This window comes from Arctopsyche grandis, chromosome 9 (genome assembly GCF_051622035.1).
Source record: "Arctopsyche grandis isolate Sample6627 chromosome 9, ASM5162203v2, whole genome shotgun sequence".
Classification (NCBI taxonomy): Eukaryota; Metazoa; Arthropoda; class Insecta; order Trichoptera; family Hydropsychidae; genus Arctopsyche; species Arctopsyche grandis.
Window position 1 is genome coordinate 7,863,665 of NC_135363.1, and position 24,908 is coordinate 7,888,572.

Consider the following 24,908-nt stretch of genomic DNA (forward strand, 5'->3'; position numbering starts at 1 on the left):
CAGAGGTAGGATACTCACAGTGCTATCTATTGTTCCATTGTTGTAAATCCTTTGTAAAAAAGGTTCGGCAAACCTTTAACAATGCATTTACAACCTTTGAACAATACACGGCCCCCTCAGGCTCCGGTGACTACTAATTAGTAAGCCCCAATGCACCTTTTTGTTCAATTATAAACATCGATATGAAATTTTAATAATTTTAACAAAGCATCATAGAGACATCTATGGATACGAGTACTCAAAAATTCCTGTATGCTACTGTCATACGATTATTTTGTTATTTTAATCAGAACATTTTGCGGAACATTTGTGGCAAGCGTGCGGAATGCGAAAGTTCGGTTAAGAACCACTGCTGGATGGATACACTTTGTGAATACATACATACGTAATGGACACACATACAAAGCACACGTTTTAAACTTTTATTTCTTTTTGTCAGTTTTCAGATCGGATAAATGACGGCGTCGCGCGACCCGACACGCCCGAAACGGGTTAAACACTTCCGGTCGCGGTTAACATGTCGGACGCGTCAAGGGTAGACAACGGCCCCCTTTGAAGCCGCCACAACCACCATCACAATTCCCGTCCCCCGCCACCATAAGGAGGAGGATGTTGGAAGTCGAGCTGCTGATCGTTTTGATGTGTTGGGCCATTGGGATTCAGCCGGCTGCTCCTATCAAGAGTGTCTTACTTGACAAGCAAGGTATTTATACTATCTGTGTACGTCTCTCTCTCTCTTTCTTTGATGTGTATATTTTTGGTTCGATTTGTGGGAGTTGCATGTATGTATATATATATATGTAGGTAAGGGCTGATGGATGATAGAGGATTGGCGCAAGGTTGCTGTCTGTTGCGAAAAAATGAGATGTGTGTTTATATAGTTTGGAATTCAAAATTTGCTTGGTTATGTATAAATTGAAAAGTATGTGTGCGTATGAAATCTGTTGAAAAATTGTGTCTGATTCTGATTGAAAAAACTGGGATTGAGTGTTGTTTTTTCAATTTGTTTTATTACAAGGCTTTTCTATCCTCGTATTTCACTTCGCTCACGATTCAGTATCTATTCTAACACGTCTGAATTTGCGTAATTTTTGAAGACGGTGACGTTCAATAGGTGGTGGGATTATATTATATTTGAGATTTTCCGCCACCCACTCGTCTTGTCAGTGTTTTAATTGTTTAAACGCCTATACATTTTTCTTTTTCACGCTATCTCTATATATAAAAATCAATATTTGTCTATTTGTCTGTTTATATCATTCAACCGATTGCGATGAAACTTACAAGAGTTATTGTGTGCATGTCCGCGGTAGTTTATGTAAAAAAAATCGCCCAAAAAACGGGAACGGAAATGGAAAAAATGGGAATGAGTGGCATTGTACGTTTGTTAGGGTATAATAAACAAACAATTGAATAATTGAAAAAGTGTTCGCCGCCTTCTATTGTTTACTTTTTTAGTCAAGTCAAGTTTGCCGCCTGCATTTTACCGACAAATGGGAATGGGAATTGCATGCGTTATTGTGGCATTGCAAAGGATGCCGGCTTCAGCTAGTATCTTATAAAATTTTCATTATAGGTTATCATTATATCTCTTATATATATTTTTAATTCACTCATAGGTTATATATTGAATGTTAAAATGTTTATATTATAATGGTGATTCGATAGACTTGTTATGGCCAAATACCCCAGGCTTAACGCCGTACGAATAGTTTTTACGCATTTTAGTTTATTTTATTTATATTTTTATTTATTTTTATTTTTACATATATACCAGGAAGGCCTTACAGGTAAATCCCAATGCGCCTTCCTGGCCAATTACAAATACAAATGCAGCATTTTTATTATAAGTCGTTGAATTGCGAGACACTGAAAAAACTCGCAAATTAACGAGACATCTATGAATTGTACATAAATTTTTATTGTACATCAATCAAATTTCAAATAGTGGTGACATAGTAGGTAGGAAGGATTTTTAGCCAATTTTTTTTTCCGGGAACCGTTTCAACAATGAAATCAGAGAAAATTGGCAAACTCTGATAGGAAACGATCAACCTGGAGTCACAAATCCAGGTCTGACCAACAGCATACTCTGAAAAATTCATTTTCATTCAGGGATAGAACCCGGCACCTTCTTGACGGTAAGCAGAAGCTTAACGTCCGAGCTATGCTGCTGGCTATAATAGGTATAAACCCATTTTTTTCCATGAGATCTATGGTCAAACATCTTACATAAGTACTGTAAGTATTATTCAAGGCCAATAACAAACATTGATTAACAGTCATAGAGACATATATGGACAAATTTTAAGCATTTAATAAATTAGTGAATTCGAAATGTTGTAAACTCGATTTTTACGAGAAATAGGACAGGATTACCAATTTGTTGGAAATTTTGATAGTGAACGATCGACCTTGGAGTCACATATCCAAGGTTTGGCTAGCAGCACAGCCAGGGATTGAACCCATGACTACACTATTGAAAGTATTACACGCTAACCACCACTCTATGCTGCTGGTTATGTTTTTAATGCTCGTATTTTGCTCCATATTTTATGTATATTTTGTCGATGGGAAATATCGTGAATGAACTGAAAGTTCAAGGTTTGATTTTTTTTTAGATTATTTGTTCTGGTCTTGTTTTTCGTTGAATTTTAAGCGTTTGAAGGCTATCGATTGCATGTATGTATAACTGATTTGCATTTTATTTACCTACGGTCAATGTCTTTGTAACACGGTAGATAGGTTCTGTTAAAAACAACAAGGAAAAAAAAAACAATGAAAATGTAAGAAAGCGTGTATACTACTGGAGTATATGTTTTTACTTTATTTTGTATTTATTTTTGCTGAATCGATCCAACGTACTATAAGAGGGTTGAATGTACATATTTTCTTCTCATATTTATGTTTGCATAGTTTCAATACTTTCCTTATATCAAATGCTATAAGTTTCAAGATTCTGAACTTTTATAAGTCATAAATATAATACCTTAAACAGTTTCTATACGATGCTATACAATTTTTTTTTTAAAAGTTCTCTTAAACGACTTTAGAATGAATTTATGAAATGTTTATTTTACTGTATAGTATTTATAAGATTTGTATAGTTTGATTACGTTAAAAATTTATTCATAATATTATTTTCATGTTGGTATTTAATTAAGACTGGACGTGTTAATGTTCATATATGTACGTACATACATTAATATGTAAATGTAGCGGTTTTTATTTGGACTAGTTAAATATTAATTACAAAATGTAGGTCAAATTGAAAAGTTTCCAAGTGCTTACAGTAAGTGTACTTACCGCTTTGAGAGTTTTCCAATTTGTGTAGTATTTAAATGCAACAGCTGAATTCATACATATTTGATAGTATGCTTGTACATTGTATACATATGCACATAAATGTAGCCAGCAGTATGGCTTAATGGTAGCGTGTATGTTTAGCACCAAATGATAAGTGGGTTCGATCCGCTATACTGCTGGTTAGATTTGGGGGTATTTGTGCATCCAAATGGATCATTTCTTATCAGAGTTTGCCAATTTTATCTGATCATTGGTGAAACGGTTCCTCAAAATTGGAAAAAAATCATCTCCCCTTCTGTCACAAATCTTCTGTATTTATTGTGTGTATATGTAATTTGTAAAAAATATGTACAAAATCTAAATCCATAGATGTCTCAATTAATTAATTATGTAATTAATTGCTATTTCGTGTTCTTCAGCTTCTGGAAATACAGTGATATATGTAATAATAAAATGCTGCATTGTTTGTAATTAATAGTTCAGGAAGGCGCATTGAGGTCGTCCTGTCAAGCCTTCCTGGTATATCTATGTAAAAAAAATGTATTTGAGCTTCAAAATATCGATAATTTCAAGTGTCAAACAAGATGAAAATTTCACTTTCAAATTAAGATGAATCGTAAAAATATAAATACCATACAATTTTACATAAATGTAAAGATGTATGTAATAGGACTCGTGATGAAAATGTATCGTTTTTAGCGCTTGGATATGTTTTTTTATCGTCTATAAATCAGTATTGTGATATAAAAGGCATCGATTTTAAATGGCCACAAATATTTTTTGCACGTGCATGGAAAAATATATATTTTTGAATTGTAGAAACATTTTATTCAGTACGAATGTAATACAAGATATTTACATATATGTACATATGTGTGTAGTAGTTTGACGCGTCGAAAAAAGAATTTATTTATGCAGGCGAGAATATACTAAATTTGATTTTTTATTCGGCGATGCACATCGATATAAATTCGGCATTCGAGGCAGTTCGGTGACATATTATTATAATATTTTATTCAGAACTTGTGTCAAAACGCTCCCATACTTGACGTGTACATAATACAATATTGAGGAGAAAAGTCGCAGATGTACGGGAAGGGTACGAATTTCTTCTCGCTCGCCTTGAGCGAAAATTTTCCACACTCGTTCGACTTCCATAAACGTACGTGCAGATTCCAGCCAATACCCAAAAAACCCCCCACAAACCCCCCTTCCCCGAAATCTTCAATATAGATTGTATTATAAATTTGGTGTCGCACGATTTGCTACAAGCTTGTACGCACTTTCTAATAATCGCTGCCTTACACTTGTCGGTACAAAGGCTCTAAAGGTCGACTAATTTATAGACACATGAATGAATAGGCATACATATATTGTATAATAACTTGTAATCTATACGATAATTCTGTCTTTCAACATTTTGGGTAAAGGAATGCGAACATGTGAAACGTAGCAGGCTTTCATGTATGTATGTATGTATGTAGTGTATGAACATATACAATACAAGATGGTTCATTAGTCGTACTCCAGTTTTCACGATTCTCAACTTCTTAGTTTTTAATTGAAAAAGTTATTATGGCTAATTTTATGGCAGAGAAAAGAATGAAGGGGTGTAAAAAACTTTATAATATTGTATGGATACATTTTTTGAAGTTATATTGATGCTATTTTCATAAAGTTTGAGGATTATTTTATTTTATTCAATCAATCGTACACACTCGTTTAACAAATAACTAGGCTAACTATTTGTTAATATTAAAAAATATATCATTCTTGCTCTACATTCATTTATTTTCTAGGTGAAAGATTATCTTAGAAAGATAATCCAATGCACTATTGAAATCAAAACCGCAATCATTTATTTAATTTTATTTAATTCGATCAATCATGCACACTCGTCTTAACAGATTGCTCCAATGAGACGAGTGTGCTATACAGATTAAGTATTTTTAATTATATATACAAGTAAACACCTATTTCTTACTATGGTCAAACATTGTACAGAAGTATGGTAAGTATTATATAAGGTAAATACAAACATGCATAGATTTAAATCCACAGAGACATCTATGGATAAATTTTCAGAATTTATACAAATCAACGAAAGTCGAGATGTTGAATACCTCGAATTTTTACGAGAGAGGTAGAACAAGGTTTCCAATTTGTTAGAACCATTTTAATGAAATCAGATAAATTGGCAAACTTTGATTGGCAACGATCGACCTTGGCGTCACGTATCCAAGGTCTGGCCAGCAGCACGCTTTTTTAATCCATGATCACACAGTTGAAAGCAATACATGCTAACCATTGATTTATGCTGCTGGTTAAAATGCAAATATTTATAAAATTATATTGGCAGCAAAGAGTAGTAAGAGTAGTCAGAAGTATAGCTCGGTGGTTACGTTAATGCTATTCCAAGTGGCCAAAAAAATACACTATTGGAATGTGTTGTTGGTTATGGATTATGACCTATGTACATACATATGTATGTACATAGCCAGCAGTATGGCTCGGTGGTTGCGTTTATGTTTAGCACGGAGAGGTTAACGGGTTCGACCCCGTGCTAATATTTAATGCTGTTGGTCAGACATGGATATTTGTAACTCCAAGTCGATTGTTTTCTATCAGAGTTTGTCAATTTATCTGATTTCATTGTTGAAGCGGTCCCTCATCAAATTGGCAAAACCATTCTACCCACTATGTCACCACTATTTGAATTTGTTTTAAAAATTTATAATCTTTATATCTACATGTTAAACACCGTACGTGTACCATGGCATCATAGTAAAATTTAATATAAAATAAATAAAAATAAGGCTAGAAAAATTAAGTTCATTGTTTTTTTTATTCTATAAAAATCGATTTAAAAAATTAGTGTTTTAGTAACTATAGTGAGCGGGTTAAATGATAATATATTTTTAAATGGTTGTTGCTGACGACAAATTGAAGTTGGTGCTGTGATTTAAGATGAAGCAAAACTTCATACCATATAATCGTGAATGGATTATTTTGAGAATATGTTTTCAATATGGAGTTAATATGTTTATCCGATTTGATCGTGCCGGACATATGTACTTTTTTGGAGATATTTGAAGCCAGTAACTTTAAAATCACATCCATTGATTTTCGAAATCGAGTCCAATCATTTTTGTTTGTTATTTAAACCAAAATATATATAAAATTGATGAATGTTGGAAATTGGAAAACAACTTATAGCCCGCTCTGTACATGCAATATATATATGCGTGTGTATGTATATTTATATGTGGCACGTGGAGCATTTCGCAATAACGCACAGTCCAGCTTCAAGTTGGTCCTGCTCTTAAATATATGTGTCAGTGTTCTGCGATACACAAGAATCTACTCGAGGACCCCAGGAGACGCATTGCCAGAACATTGTGTACATGTCCTTGTTTCCTTTCACAAATGGGCCGTTCATTTCGACTGACCCAGACGACGACGACGTACACAAAAATATACTTAACCGTTCGTATGCATCGCACACACGCACAATAAATCGTCAATGCTACGTGTGTGTATGTGTGTGTGTGTGTGTGTGTGTGTATGAGAAAAGGGCTAAAAGTCTTGTATCTATTATACTTAGGGGTAGGGTAATATGTTTTATGCCCTGGGACATTGTAAAAAGTCGCTCGATTGAATTTGACAATGTATTCGTATGAGAAGATGCGCGAATGTCTGTCGTATTATTATATACATAAAGGTCAATTGTTATGTTTCTTTGGATGTTATTCACTGGGTCGATCATTTGCGTGTGATTCTTGTTAGGTGGAAAATGTATCGAATAATAATAAAATTCGACGAAAAGAAATTCATGTGATGTAAATTCATTTTCGTATTAAAGGAATCTCTTTGCGCCACAATGTTTGATAAAATACAGAGAGATGAGAAAAATAAAATTATATATGTACATATGTATATACACAAGACAAAAAATACATTTATACATTATTTTGCTGTAGCATTATATAATAATAATAGCAGATAAAGTAAAATATCAAATAATAATATACAAAGTAGGGAATGTCTTACGCCTATAGCCAGCACCAATATATGTATAAGAACCAGCCGCAAATACAAAACATCCATGAGAGGTCCAAATGGAAGAGAGAAGATCAAAAATCCACTCATACATCACATAAAATTATGAAAATAAGGATGAGATGAGAAAATAAGGGGGCTACCAGACAGATAGGTCAAAATAATCTCCGATAATCTACGCCCACTAAGGTGGAAAATATCAAATTCATGCCCAGCAGCTACGATTTCATTGAGAAGTTGGATAGTTCTTGGAATAGAAGCCATAAAGAACAGCGTGGGAAGTGCAATTATCAAATGATGATGTCTACCACGCACATAATTATTAGGGATATAAAGTCCCAACTGTTCCAGCAACGACGGGCATGATGTATTACTATGTAGAAGCTGGAGAGCAAAACGGATTAATAAGAAGTTGTTCTGAAGTTTAAGGGAATTATATCCAAGCATGCATGAGATATGAGTAATACCCATACTATTTAGTATAAAGGAAACGAAGAAATCATAAGATGAATATGTTGATATAATTGGGAAAAAAGTACATACGGTCATGGTTCTAAAAAGTAAAATTTGATTTATATATGTAGTTTTGAAATGTGTTTTAAAAATTTTTCTAATAACTAAATTCGGTGTATTTTTGGAAACGGGCAATATTTTTGCGAGGAGTGCGAACAGATTGCGCCTGGGTGGGGTATGTTTCGTTGCTGCTACTTTTTTAATATACGAGTTCTGTGAGTCCTTGTCAGCTTAAGCTGTTGTCAGTTTTTCCGTACTTGCGCTCGCGGAAAATGTCTGATAATGAATCTATGACGTTGTTATTCACATGTAAAAGGAATAAATTCAAAATAAAACGCAGAGAGCGGGAAACACTTGACGCGTAGACATTTAGGTAAATTTAATGTGAAAGTCTGACACGTTAATTGAAAATTTGGATACGTTTGAAGTTGTGCGATTTTATGGGAGTGAATGTGCGTACGTATGTACATATGTATGTATGTATGTATTTAAAATACATAGAAGAATACAATTGTATAAATGATCGTCGATTTGGTAAAATACAGTGGAATTCTCGACCGAAATGCTTCCAAAGCACATCGGTTTGAATACAATCAGCATTTAATTGATCAACCCTTAGTCCCGTGGCTCTCACACACCACTGAACTTTACAACTTCTATAAATACACCATGAATTTATTTGCGTTTGTATTAAGTAAATCAATGTAAAGTTGGTAATTTGTGTGTGTGTGTGTGTTTATTTTGTAAGTAAGAATTTCATTGAAATTGACTATAATTGACTTTGGAATAAGTTTTAGCACCCGCGTTCACGTTCAATTGGACTCGTTCCCTTTATGTGTGGGAATTGATTTTATTTGGTGTTTTATATAATGTAATTTTAGTTCGAATCATACATTTAACTTGGTGTAATAAAATATATAATTTACTATTAATAATATATTGTGATAACATTTGTAGATTTTTACTTTATCTATGTATGTACGTAGTAACAATAGATGAAGTTTTGTGATTTTGCGAAGTGGGATTTTTTACTCTTAGAAAGGTCAAAAATGTTGTGCTCACTATTCTGTCTACACCCCTTAACATATCAAGCTGAAAATTTGTATTTTTATTATTTATGTACTAACTTAGAGCTGATAAGGTTTTGGGCAGAATTCGTAAAGCGGAAGTAGTATTTTTTTAAAACAATATTTCGTTATTTTATTTTGACCTTTTAAATTATTTTAATTAAATAATAATGATAGTGATTTTAAGTAATAAAAAAAATTGAACAAAATCCGATAACCGAAAACTATTGTCTTGTGCAAGTTTCCATACATTTGCACTCAATTTGTATCGAAAATGCTATCATAGCTATTAGTATGTGTGAATGTGTCTGTACAATTCAATATTGAATTTTGTTTTTTGTCCTTCTTATATTCCTCAAAAACATGGGTTGGTCACATCCGAATTTTTTTTTTTTGATTTGAAGGGAATAATCAATTCTATGTAATATATTCTGATAATTATCAGGTATTATGGAAGTATTAAATAAAATGACTAGTTTTATTTTATTTTTATTTTATATTATTACAATCGATCAATGTACACTCGTCATTACAGATCGCTCCAATGCGACGAGTGTACAAGAACGGTCAGAATGCAATAATACATAGAATACAATCAGAATACGTAGAATACAATACTTAATTAAGTACAGAAATAATAATCATAGAGACATCTATGGATTATTTTTAGATTTTTGTGCACAATTATTGTTACAATTTTATACGCATAATAAACACGAAAATAAAGATTTCAGATTTCTGTGCATAATTTCTACAAATTATACACAAAGATTTTTGTGACAACAGGAAATGATATATTACCAATTTTCAGGAACCGTTTCAACAATGATCAGATAAAATTGGCAAACTTTGATAGAGAAACGATCGATTTGGAACCCCCAAATCTAACCAGCAGTTTATCGGAAAATTGAACCAATGATTGTAGTGGTGCTAAATATATACGCTACCATTAAGAGGGCTGTACACCCGAAACCTTAATTTTGTTGCAGTTCCTTTCTTCGATATATATATTGAGTTAATGCAACAATATATATCAATATATATATATATATATATATATATATATATATATATATATATATATATATATATATATATATATATATATATATATATATATATATATATATATATATATATATATATATATATATATATATAAATAATAAATTGTGAGTGAATGCGATAATTGCGCTTCGACCAGATAAAACGTATTTTAAATTGTCAAAATCGAGGTTTCATATTCTCCTATTTTCTCCTCCGAAACTAGACCAATTTTTAAACAAATTTCATCATCGGTATGAGAAAGATATTTTCTGTGCAACTATGCGCGTATTTTTTTTTAAATCGACCGTTAAATAAGCACGCTAGACTATTTTCGTAGGTGTAAAAAAGAGGCGATTTTTTGATGTTTGGCGGCTCCTAGCTCCTATAAAAAATAACTAATAAAAAAAAAACCAATAGATGCAACCCAATGGTAGATATCCATAGCATACTAAAAAATAAATTCTCTAGTGCCATAATTGAGGAAGGTAGAAGTCTAATACGTTTGTATGGACAAGGCGCTGGTGTCCAGCCCTCTTAAGCCAAACTGCTGGCTAATTAATGAAACAGAATAAAAATAAAGAGTATTTACCGGTGTCACGACGAAAATTCTACGGACAAAACGTCTAACGGCACAAAGTCTACGACTAATAGGTTGATTTTGAGCAAGTGATTGATTATTAAATTAATTTCACTCAATCTTAGTACAAAAAGTATCCTAATTGATATTAAATAAAGAACGGAAGTTAAAAATTGCCACATATACAAGGGGACATAAATAGGACACGCAAACGATCAAAATTTACATAAATTTTCACAAAATGACATTAATAGGCATCGAGTTGAGTCTATTCTAACCCTAGAATATCACTTGCAAACATGTGTATAAATGTATGTATACGTATGTAGACAGACAAGCGTGTCTTAATTGATGTAATACAATTTCGCATTTCCACGTGTATGACGTCTATAAATTTTTGATTGGGCTTTGAGCGGCGTTCCCCCGCATCATCGTCGTTAATTAATTAACATATTTATTTATATGCTAATGGGAACACATAGTATGTTCATACAGAATGTATGTATGTATATTTGACGTGATGCAACACACGTGTTTCCCCCCCCCCCCCTCCCTTCCCCACCAACCAGTCATCAAACCGCCCCTATCCCTCTCTTCCGTCTGTCTGTCTGTCTGCGCCCTTAACGGCACATCGAGCGCCCTCGTGTGATTATCTTGATGTAATCACCAGATTAGTGTCACCTGTCCTGTTGACACAATAATGTCGTTACAAGCGAAATTAATTAAGCGTTGAACGCAATTTGTCGCGTAATAAACTTAACGGTTCCAAAAGCTCGGGGTGTAGTACCGAAAGGCGAGGGGGGGGGGGTGATGGATAAATTAACATAACAATGAGCTGATTTTCACGGTTCCATCTATCTATCTCTCTCCCTCTCATATTATATGTATGTATACACGTCTGAATCGGGACTTATTAACTCGGCGACGGATTGTCTCAGTTTGAAATAGTTCATTTCGAACCAATTAAGCTTTCGTTGAAAGCTTGCACGTACAATATACATATGTGTATGCAAAAATTGATACAACCATTATGAACGTTTTTTTTTTAAGTTAAAATGCATAGTTGAATGTTTGATTTATGACTATAATATACATATCTATATATGTATATACATATATAATTGAATGTCTGTTTGTCTGTCTGTCTGTCTGGCTCCTAAGCCACTCAACCGATTACGATGTAACTTTCAGGATTTGTTGTATGCATGTTCGGGAAGCTTATTGTGAAAAAAAAACTGGAAAAACCTCTTAATAATAATATTCGTAATTACGATTTTACCGACGCGAAAGTTTGAAGCGACATTGTGTAGTTAAGGAAATGAGTTCGTTGGTAACCACGTTATCAGTTGGTTTATGGAGACACGGCGTTGAAGAGACGTTAGTAGAGCTCCAACCATCACTTGAAACGGGAAATTCAAACCGTATTCTGCGCGCGCACATTAATACGGGAGGAAAATCCTGTTCCTCTTGTTCCTGTTATATCCTGCTCGCGCAAATTAAGTCAGTATGTACCGTTTACCATGCACCCTTTTTTTTTGATTTTTCGACTTAAGATCTTTCGATTTTCGATCTTTGCCTTCCGATATTTGCGTTTTCCGACATTTCACATTCCGGCCCGTGAGGTAGACCCATGTAGATATACTCAGAAAAATTCTTTTTAATCAAGGTCAGCTCGTGAGATCGAGCCCGGCACCTCTCGGTGCTAGGCAGAAGCTTAATGACCGAGCTATGCTGCTGGCTATAGTATATATTTTTCTATAATAAAATATATTTTCTATAATAAAACAGTATACATAATATATAATACCCGGTTTTACCCGTCTTCGCTCGGTATTTGTAATATAAACTTCTTAAACATGACTAATCTAATAGTAAACATTTTATTAAATTTATTTGAATAGTTTTATTTTATATAAATTTATTTGAATACTCATTTCTCACTCACAAACAAACATATATACCAAGTCTTTTTCGAAATTATATGTACATCAGTGCTACTCAAACTTTTTCAGCTGGCGGACCAGTATATATTTTTCAGTAATTCTCACGGACCAGCATCATATTTTTAAATAAAAAGTTTATGTATGTACATGAGTGAAAATTTGTTCATATTACAAATAAAAATAGTATTAATATAAGTAGTAAAATGCCATGGGTGCCATGCCCCCCCCCCTTGGGACGAATTTAATTTCATTTGTACTGTAAGTTTTTCATATTTAAATATATATTATATTATTTATAACGGATTTATATTTTTATTAATATCAATTGAAAAACATTTCTTTCACATTCTTTTAATTTATTAACACATTTTTCCTGAATGGGGTTTTACATCATAGTAGTTTTCTTTAAAAAAAATAACTACAATGTAAGTATCATATCTACTATTATTTACATATATTGTAATGTTATCTAAAAAAATCTAAAATAACATAATTTTAAATTTTTTTATGTTCAATTTCAAAATGGCCCCTCCTTGACCATTTTCTGGATAATAGTCGTTTATAATCGGCGGCCCATTACTGCCGGTGCACGGACCAGTAATGGGCCGCGGACCATAGTTTGAGTAGCACTGATGTACATATACCAGAATCTTTCGCTCCCAGCACCTTCGCCCCCAGCGCCTTATCCCCCAAGGATTTCGAATTCTTTGAATCGAAAAAAATCGAATCAGCGCCTATGAATCGAAAAAAATATAAATCGAACGTGTTGTCTACGAACCAACCAACCAAGGTTACATATACGCAAAGTCTCTTTCGAAATTATATACTAGATTGAAAATGACGATTGTCTGCAAACTATTCCGTCATATTTTCATAATTTATATTTTGCATACATCAAACTTTCAGATTAAAAAAAAAACGAAATGGCATTTATTTAATAAAAATTTCGAATCTCCATTTGACCAACCCCGTTATATATTACGTGAGCACTTTCAAACGCAAGTCCAAAATTATACGTTTATGCATGTACATTTGTACATGTATGCAGACAGTGTGGTTCGATAATAGAATGGTGGTATTATTACAGTTTCAGGAATTCTCCGGTAAATTGTTCGCTACTATGTATATTTACATGCCATTTACCGGAATGACCCCTTGAAATGAGATCCTTTAGCAGTCCAACGATGCTGAGCTTAGTATGCTGTTTGCGTTTTTATTAACTCTTTAAATATCGCGAGTCTTTGCTTACGGATCCATTTTGCAATGCCGAGGTTATTTCAGCGTGTGTTTGTGTGTTGGAATAAATTCACATGGTAAATTTTACAGTTTTTTTTATTACCGGGCACCGTTTGCTGTTTGATTTTTTGAAACATGTTTTTGCAAATGCTCTAGAATTCAATCATGCGTTAATATTTGATAGCTATTAAGAATAAAGGTAATTAATAACCATATTACGATAACGTTAAGAATGTGTTCAAAACAAAAATGTGACATTGCAGCTCAATTTAATAGTCGAGTGACATTTTCACGAAAACTTAACCTTTCCATTTAACCTGGTACCAACTAATAGATGAAGTGTATTTTCAGTTGTAATATATTTTGACCAGTTGGAATGTAATTCGCCTTAGACGGTATATATGTCAACTGGGTAAAATATGTTACAACTGAAAATACACTTCTGTAACTGTAACATATGTATACATATATGTATATATTCATATGTACTACAATATTGTAGCATATGCTAAAAGGAGCCGCCGTTATAATTGGTTTTCAAGGATTATCTCCAGGCTTAAGTGCTGTCAGCTAACAATGGAGACCCCCGAATGGACTTAGTGGTCGGAAACCACATTCGGTCACTTCCCGTTAGAGTTGTTAGAACTGACAGCGCGAGACCATGGGACTGCATATCTGGTACGTGACTATAACAATAGGTAAAACAAACGTGTCGAAGAAGATACACTGAGTGACCTGTCGTTTATAAGCGGACGGAACACTGGCAGTGCGTGGATCATCTTACTCACCCAATAAATGCTGTGAAGTGACTTTGGCCTTTTATTTCGATCCTTCACCTACCCCTACGCAACACTATATTAAAAGAAAAATAGATTTAAAATTTAATAATTTGAAAATGGTATGAAATGTGAAACTTTTCTATTTTATTGTGCAGAAATTTAAATGAAGTAATTTATAATATTATAGAATATTTAGTATCTTTCACGTAATCTCTTAAGTCCAACGAATAAAATAGATCGTACCTTTCGTAATCGTACCTTTGACGCTTTTTGTCCTCGTTTTTCGTATTTTTTTCGCAAAGTTCTCCTTTCATTTCAAGTCATTTTAATAATCCCCTTTCGGTTAATATTTGAAATTCAGCATCTTAAATGTCAAAGCTGAAACGTTCTCTTTACACCGGTCGTACAACACTGAAATTTTATTATAATTAATAACCAAACGAGTCTACTGCGCGCTTAAATTAATTTGAAATAAATAAACATTTGTCCCGGGATGAGTAATGAATACGAAATTATTTACAAAGTCAAAACTTTACATACGACTCTGAGAGCAAACACGTGTCGTCTTTTAGCATGTGGGAGGATATTTGCGTTTTGTGACCTCCACCCCCCCCCCCGCTATTTTTCAATTCGGCATTATTATTAGCCGTTCCCCTTTCCCTTCCATGTGACAAGTAATCCCTCAAAGATAAATAAAATGAAATTCGTGAATCTCAGGCGGGGCCCCTGTTCAAATATTGACGGGCCATCCGGGCTTTTAGCGTTGACCAAACCTTATATTTGGAACCGAACTAAGTGCCCCGGCCCGAAACGAGCCCACAAAGAAACTCCATTTTTATTTACCTCGATATCGCAAAGAAGTCTCTCGCGGTCTAAAACTGATGTATACCTGTTAATAGTGTGTCAAATTCGGCACGCGAGAACGTATCGATAGTGCGAAAAAATACATTGACAAGTTTCAATTTGTAAGTGCTATATTCTGGTGTTAGTGTTTTATTTTGAATATTTTATTTGATTTACGTAGAGTATTTGAGCTCGCTTTATAATTCATGTTTTCGAGCATTTCAAGGGGCTCAAAGTGACTCGAGTGGTTTTCGAAGTGGAAAATATGGAATGATAAAAGGATATGATTAGTGTTTATAAATAATATAAAGCAGCATTTTGTTTTGAAATAGAATTGTAAATGGAACATAATAATATTTTTGAATGTTTATTATGTTTATGTTTACATATGTATATGTATAAAAAGTCTAATCAATGCATATATGAGTGTAATATATGTATGTATATATATAAACGGACGTGATTTATGTATGTATGTGGGGGAATGTGGTGGATGCGTTGACCAGTATGGAGATCTCAAAAAAACCAATTTTGAATGCCACGAGTACATATATGTTTTGTCTAATATATAATTTCGAAAGAGACTTTGTATGTTTTGGTTCATAGAATCCGTGACGTCATCGAAAATATCAAAGTTTCTATGCCGACGATATCAATATCGTTTCCGATTCGATTTTAGATTTCGATTTCGATTTATTTTTCAATGCCGGATCCGGATTCCATTTTCAGTTACGGATCTGAATTTCTTTTTCAGTTCCGTATCTGAATTTTTTTTACAGTTCCGGATCCGGATTTCTGTATCAATTCCGGATCCCGATTCTTTTTCTTTTTTGGTTCCGGATTCCTTTTTCGGTTCCGGAATAAAAAAAAAACAAATTAATATTTACTATTAGATTGTCATATTTAAGCGGTTTTTATTATAAATACCGTGCGAAGCCGGGTAAAACCACTAGTAATAACATACACGCGAACAAGGCGTACAACCAATCAGCGTGAAGTGGTGTACTAAACCATTCTAATATACTAATACATTCTGACCAATAGGTGCATTTTAAGCATTCGCTATAGGGATGTGGCGTGACGACCGATCGTGTCAAGGAGACGCGGGGAAGAGGGGTAGAGGGAAGGGGGGTGTAGTGTCTGACATGTGCTCCTGATATTGAGCACTTGACTTGGAACGAGTGACGTCAACGTCAGATGCACTGCGCGGGAGCGTGCACGTACATCCACAAAGACACACATACACACACATTCATTCATCGTTTCAAACGGGTGAACGGGTAGGATCGGTGACCGTGTAATAATAATCACGCACTCAAAATTTTGTTATTAATACGTGCGCGTGCATATTAATTACCTTACCTTATATTTATATATAAGATATAACTTAATTTTAACTCGTGTATCAATTCCTTTCCGAAACCATCCGTTGAAATCAACGGGCACAACACTAGTATAAAATAATGTTTGCTCAATAATCATTCGATTTTTTTATATGAATACTTCTATTAGGTATTTTGAGCATATTCTTAATTATTTTTGTTAAAAATTCCCAAAATGTACCATAAATTCATTTGAAAATATTGTATGAAAATTGCATACTTGTCTCATTATTTAAAAGCATTTTCTCCCGAGTGAAAATCTGTTTTTAACGCACAGTGCGGCATTAAGTACGTTAACCTTTTTCGTTAATCTAAATTTATATGTATATAATATATCCATTTTTTACATGAACGTGAAATTTAAATTGTTTTAAAACAGTTTTCCAGATCATAATACATATAATATATTGCAGTTTTAAATAGTCCATTTCTTTATAAATTTTAGTGATATTTCTTCGACTTTATAGTGCTCTACAGAACTTTTAAAATGTTTAGAGTGTTCCATTGCCATTTTTCGTATAAGTTTCACTTAAAGCTCTTTTCGCATTTTCTGTAAACTTTCACGTCTCTCTCTCTTTCTTAGTACCGGTCAGTTTCTTTACAATAATGCGTTTTCTTTTTTAAGTACATATGTATGTACATCTGAGTGGAAAATGAAAACGTAATTGATTTGGATTCACAACAAATACGACGGTGTAAAATATATGCATGTATTGAAACAATGAACAGTGTGAATATTAAACGAGTCGAGTAATGATTGTAGACCGTTGTACACACTTTGCACTGACGGGAAATGGGAAGGTTGAAAGGGGAGGAGAGGGTTGAGGAAAATTGGTGTTTTCCGCCTCCTCACATTCCCGTCCCGCGGAACACGCGAAGCCGTGAAAAATAGAAAATGATTGAGAATGATCGAGCGGTGCGCGAAAGGTAGGGCATATTTTTAGAAAATAGGTTTTTACTGCGAATTGATTTACAATTATACATTTTTTTCGTGTTACTCTGCTGATTTACGGTCACTGATATTGTTGATTCCGATCGACGTTCGCTACCTGCTATTTTCCCATTGTGCGTGAGCGAATTTCCACTATTTGACACTATTAACTTCAATGATTTTGATTTTATTTTCAGCTTTATTTTAATACTCGTATTTAATATACATACATACATAGCTACATATATTGAAAAATATATTTTGAAAATTTCTATGACACAATTTTATATTCGAAACAATTTTAACGATACATTATATAATGACTTAATTGCGAGGGTTGAGTTAGCCTCTTTTATATTACCGATAACTTTATATTATATGAATATCTAACAATGTCGATATTGATTTATTTTTTTCAATTAATATATCAATTCCTTTTTCAAACCATGAGTAGAAATCATTGATGTATAATATACTAGATCCGCCCTCACGTGTTATACTTGTCTCCCTTTTGGCGCATGCAAAATACATGGAGCATGCACAGTTTCTCTTAGTAGGTAGGTAGGTACCACTGCGTCGTAGGGAAAAAAAAACCCAACTTCCCCGGTAGTTAAACCTCCCGCACCCCTCAGTTAGTGAAGACAAGATCTCCGACCAAAATAACGCGTCTGGGCCCATCTAGTGTATTATACATCAATGGTAGAAATATTAACGGGTACAATGTGAATATTATATGCACACAAGTATTGTGCCCGTTAGTTATGTAGTATTTACGGTCAATTGACATCACCCCCTCACTCCACCCCTCACGCTGCTTCTCATTCAATCTTCGCACGCTTACCCAGCCACCTACGTACAAATGAGAACGCCTATGTACCTATACATATGCACCCTCGTATGTGTCAGTGTTCATTGTGCGATTTTCTGCATTCTTATAAACTTCTGATAGTTAAATATTTATTTTTTGAAGTTTTCATACTTTTCTATGCAAAAAACCTATAAACACACATACCTATATATCTCTTCCGTTTGTATATGTATATGTATATAGTTTTTTGATTTTTAAATGCTTTTTATTTTTACTAAATTATGTTCACAATACATCATGTATGTATCTATTTTAATAGCTACTGATCTACTGATCATTTTCTATTTTACAATTTTAATTTAATTTTGTTAGCAATCATAGTATTATATTATTCTAATGTTAATGTACAGCATAATAGGAAAAGAGCTCAAAAACCTATTTAACAATTCTTATAAATACTCATAATACATCTAATACGTAATATTAATTAAAGATTCTCTAAAGTCGATGACCTAAAGCAGATTGTGTTTAAGTATTCTGTGTTTATACCTGGAGGGTATAGACATTTTGTTGTAATCACCGATATACAATTAAATCGTCATAATTAAAAGTACCTAATACTTAAAATCGGATTTTAGTTCGTTTGAAATGCGCGTTATATTCGTATTGCGTTATCTGTGTTTTCCGATAATTTCAAAGTACGTTTCAAAACGGTTCGATATAGATTTGAAAGGGGGCGGAGGGAGGAGGGTAACGAGCCGTTGTGTTTCGGCTGTAATGAGCATTTTGCGTCATTTGGAATCGTTCGTTTCATATTTCCAACAGTTGGAAAATCGGAGATGAAAGCGAGCGGGAGGAGGAGGGGAGTGGGGGAGGGTTACTGCTGTGTGCCGATTTTCCGACCCCCATCCCGCTTTCCGTTCGGGAAAATGTGCCACCGCCGCCGCTCCTCTCTCCCCAGACGAATGATAATTAAAGCATTAGGAGTATTGTAATTCAAGGGAGGAGTTATTTTATTTGGGTAAAAAAGCGAAGACAAAAGGGAGAAGAAGCGGTAAGTGCTCGTTAACGGCGGTGCCCCTCCACTAGCGTCGCCTTTGGCAAGCCGAAGCTTTTCCACCCCTTTGTCCCTATTTTTATTAAAGACACTAATGGATTATGCAAAGTGAGCTTATTTCTGTGTGCACCAGATCCCCTCCGCTTATTTATTAAACCCTTAAACATGCCGCTAAGGGCTATTTACCTTAATGAATTTAAAGAATATTAACCTTTCGTTATCCGCATTTAGAATGTTTCAACAACTTTCGCGCCTCCTCTTCCTCCTCGTCTTTTAACGAACGCGCCGCTCTAAAGTGCAAGGAGTTTTTTTTTGTAATTGAAATGATATCAAAAGAATTTCTCGCCTTAAATTAATCATCGTTCTATTAATTCGGCCACCCTTTCATTGCTTAGTTGAATAAAGTGTGTTTTTTTTATTAAAAAATAATCTTTTCATTGCAAATATAAGTAAAATATTTCAGTATTTTAATTTGAATATGACTGTAATTGATATAAAAGATTTTTCATATAAATAATAAATTGGAAAAGCTACTATTTAAATTGTGTGTGATTCATGTGTAATTTATTTATTTATTTTGTATTCATGCAGGTAAACCCCAATGCGCTTTCCTGACCAATTACATACAAACCATTATACAGTATAATAGAGATAGATTGGATAGCATTTTTTAACATTCGAGAGATAAATAAGATATCTATTATGTAAATTATATATTTTCAATAATAAATAAAAGAAAAAAACAAAATATATGTATAATATATGCATTTACATATATTATATAGAATATATGTAAATGCAGTCTAATGATAGTTTAATGATAAGCATATTATTCTTTGAACAAAGTGGTCACGGGTTCAAATCAAACTGGTTTCTGCTGGCCAGAACTTGCATTTACCAATTTTCTCGCATATAAATCGATATCGATAGATGAAGTACTTAAGTATGTACATATATTCTTGTGAAAAATTTAAATTTTGATGGTATTGGCTGATGTTTATTCAGTATCGATCTGTAATTATATATGAAAGCTTTTTATAAACGGTAGGTGTATGTTTATTTTAGAGAAAATTCAAGTGCAATTAATTACCTACGTATATGTATATAACACTGAAACTTCGTATTGGTTATCAAAATGTTGATCGTTACATTCTAATTTCATTTTAATACTTAAAGTCGACTTGAATTGGTATTAGCTTTTAACATTTTTGGTCGATTATCAGGAATGAAATATATTAAAAAATATGTTTTATAGGTTTATTGGAGTTATTCATATTTTATATGTAACTATATATAAAAAGTTTTTGGAATTTACTAAAATATTGATAATATATTTGTGAATGTATGAATACTAATTCGATATGGATTTATGCGAATAAAAATTAACATACTTTAATGCAGTCACATTTTAATACATATATACATATAAAACCCACTGGTTCAAAGGTAATTTGAATTTGTATGGTTTTAATATGCGGGTAAAAAAGTATGAGTAAAAAATATATAAAATTATATTTTGTATTATCTATATGCATGGAAGTATATATATATATATATATTACTTATTGTTTTATATGTATACATATGCACATAATTGTTAAATTGTTACATTTCAATTTCCATTTGATGAAGGGGTAATTACAATAATATTATTGTTTAGTTTACAGTAAACAAATAAAATTAAAGAAACATGTTTGTTAAAGTTAACTTAAACGTAACAGAATACGTTACGTGGTATGTGTGTTATTTTAAGCATTGTGGATACGGTTTCGCTTAGTCTAACGATTCCAGGAATGAAACTAGAATATTTCCATTAATATATATGTATACATATATGCCTACGAGTAAAACAAACAGGTTATAAAGGTTTAAATAGGTTAATAAATACAATGTGATTAACATTATGTTAAACCAATCGATAGTTTGTAATTCGATATCCGACTTAATTTATCCATTGAAAGCGCTTTACGTTAATGTGTCTTAAACCAAAAGTAAAAAAATAAAAAATTAACGCCGATGTTGTACTAAAATTTGCTCACAATATGAGCAATATGTCGTGACGAATATTTATTCGCAAAATGAAAATAAAAGCTTATCGGAAATAAGAGAATGAAAAAATTGTATATTTTTCATGCGACACACACGCGAGTGACCACACACATGTTTCCCTACCCAAAAAAAAGAAAAAAAAAACACACACACACACACACACTTTGTATAGGTGTATAAAATTTCACGTTCAATACGTATTAATAATATAAATCATTTTTTTCAATTTTTCGTATAGGCGCGATTTGCTCGAAAATAAACGATTCGTATAACTCGATATGATTAAACATGTATTAGGTCGTAATTTATAATATTTTTGAATTTTCCTTATTGAATTGAAAATGGGACTGATTCTGTGTGGTTTTTTTTTTGCAGTTCGTACCTTGGATGTGCAAGCAGTCGAAGGCAAGAAGGCGGAGCTGCCTTGCGACATATCGTCGGGTCATCAGGACAAAGTGCACATGGTGTTCTGGTTCAGAGACGATGCTGGCATACCCCTCTACAGGTAATTCCGTTAACACGACCCCTTGACACGTGTGACCGTATATTATATTACATGTGTGGGTATGGATGTGGGGGTGCACTCACTATGGTCTTTTAACGAGCGTCGCTCAGCACGGACTCGTGCAAAGTTCATCCACTTCGCTAACAAGCAAATTTCAAGGAGACGAAACAGCGTCTTTTGGTTTCAGGTTGTACTCGCTTGTGTCACAGGGATGATTCATTTTGAAAGCAGTTATGATTTTAAATAAGCTTGCTACATTGTTTTTTTTTTTTTGGTAATTTTATTATTATTACAATTTTGAATTTTCGGTATGTGTGCTTCAAATCCTGCAATTCATTTATTTATTTAAAGTTTGGACCATTGTAACATTACAGGAATTCCTAATGCGCAACAATGGTCAAAAATAGACATGACAAAAACAAAACACATACGTGTATATATATATATATATATATATAATCATAAAAAAACAATAGCAGATAGCGTAAAAATATCAAATATTTATTTATTTATTTTACTCTAAGCAGACCATTGTGGCATAACAGAAATTCTTAAAGCGCCACAATAGTCAAAAAATATAACACAAAAAAAAAAACAAAATAACAATTAAACATAAATTAATACATAACGAAAATAATTAACTATCAATTACACATCAAAAAAATACATTTGAACATAAACATAAATACATCATAGCATTTAATAATAACAGCATTTAATAATAAATAGCATTTAATAATAACAGATAAAGTAAAAATATCAAATAAAAAATAAAGCATAAGGAATGCCTTGCGCCTACAGCCAGTTCCAATAAATATGTAAGAAACAACTACAAATACAAAACATCCCTGTAAGGCCCAAATGGAAGAGAGTTAATCAAAATTTCACTCATAAATCACAATCAATCATGAAAACAATGATGAGCGCAGACTACCAGATAAATGGGTTAGAGTAATTTCCGACAATTTACGCTCACTAAGGTGGAAAATATCACATTCAGTCTCGGCAGCAACGATTTAATTAATAAGTCAAATAGCTCTTGGAATAGGATCCATTCGAAAAAGAACTGTGCGGGCAGGAGGTACAGCCATCAAATGATGATGTCTAAATATAAAATATAACATAAGGAATGTCTTGCACCTACAGCCAGTTCCAATAACTGAGAGAAATTATAATCGTATTTGATAGTTCGATGGTGTAAAATAACCGTAATAAACACGTTTAAGGATCCAAAAATTTTGGAGACGATGAAATTTAGTGGCCAGTAGCCTTATATGGTTGACTTTCTACCACCCATTCGTTTTGTCAGATTTTAATTGTTTAAACGCCTATAACTATTGAATTATAACTATTGATTTGAACTATTGAACTATAAATTTGATAATTTTTTTTATTTATTTGATTTTAATTGTTTAAACTATTTGTTTTTAATTGTTTAAACGCCTTGGATCGCTTTTACATATATATTATCATCATTGGGAGACCCAAAGTTTTACGTAATATATTTAATACATTAATTTAAACCGGCATTATAATTTTGATTGAAATATTAATCATTCCAAATGATAATTTTTTATATTTATATTTTATATTTTACTACATACATTTTTTAAATACATTTCTTAAAATTTCTTTTAATTTCATTTTATTTATATTTTTATATAGTCTTAATATGTTTATATACAAAACTAATTAAATGCTGTTTATAGTCTTTCGGTTGTCAGTGAGAGTATTCGAAGCTGTGTTGGATAAATGGTAAATGGTGTTCAATTGGTTAAATTAATCAATATTAGTCTTACAATATTAATGTCACTATTTTGTATATTAGGTTTTAAAAAAAGCAAGGGAACAAAAAATTAAACATAAAAAAATTATGTATTTGATTGATAAAGTATGACTAATTTGATGTGCAGTTTTTTTGACATCGTCTACAAATTCAATGGAAATCGTTATTGCATATCATATTTATTGAAATTTCAGTAAAATGAATGTTCTTTGATGTTTCAAACGAAATACTTCAATTCAAGCGAAAAAAAATAGGAAAATTCCCGGAAAAGCGTTTGATTGCATTGAACATGCAGTCGACTCTCAATTTACAATAAATTGAACGATTACGGCTACTGTGAGTAAAATGTTGAAATTCACTTGATTTAAAATATGTTAGAATGAAAATATTTGAAGTTGTAAAAAAATGTTATTGTGTGACCAACACGCAACTTTCATTACGTATTAGATTTTTACGCATTAAAGTTTTTATAACTCCTTTTGGAAATTTTTAAGGCATGTAACATTATCGCTGGAACTATGGTTAATGTATAAAATTATGATAGCATGGAGTTTTATGACTGACGAATCATATAAATAAAACACAATAAAATCGGTTTAGTTTGCTTGTTGGAACTGGTATTATTGTTCTTTAACAAAAACTTATAGGTTCATTGCATTTATTTATACTGCATATATTTATCATTAAGTGAATTTTGATTTTGAACCCCCCCCCTTATCCTTAATATTTTTATTTTTTCAGTTTCAATTATGGTTTAACAGTTCAGAAGGTCCACATACAAAATTGTCTAAAAAGTTGGCACTTTTTTCTATTTTTTTATTATTAAACTAGTGTTGTGTTTCTCGATGTGTTTCGAAAAGTGAATGTTGCAGTTTAAAATTAATACTTAATAATCAAATTGAATTACAGTAATGATAATTTGTTGGGAAAACGCATGCGGCGAACACATTTGAAATCAATCATGATTGATTTCAAATGATTGTTTATTTTACCCTAAAAATGCAGGTGGCGATTTGAACT

The 24,908-nt window shown here is 32.6% G+C and overlaps 1 protein-coding gene across 1 annotated transcript in view; it reads left to right on the forward strand.

Moving 5' to 3' along the window:
• The first annotated feature begins 609 nt into the window (after positions 1 to 609).
• The window catches only part of side-II (sidestep II transmembrane protein), a 196,492-nt gene continuing 172,193 nt past the window's right edge, over positions 610 to 24,908 (forward strand). Inside the window, exons 1-2 of the mRNA XM_077438740.1 lie at positions 610 to 703; positions 21,973 to 22,102. Of these exons, the coding sequence (XP_077294866.1) occupies positions 610 to 703; positions 21,973 to 22,102 (224 nt within the window). The remainder of the gene's footprint in view (positions 704 to 21,972; positions 22,103 to 24,908) is intronic.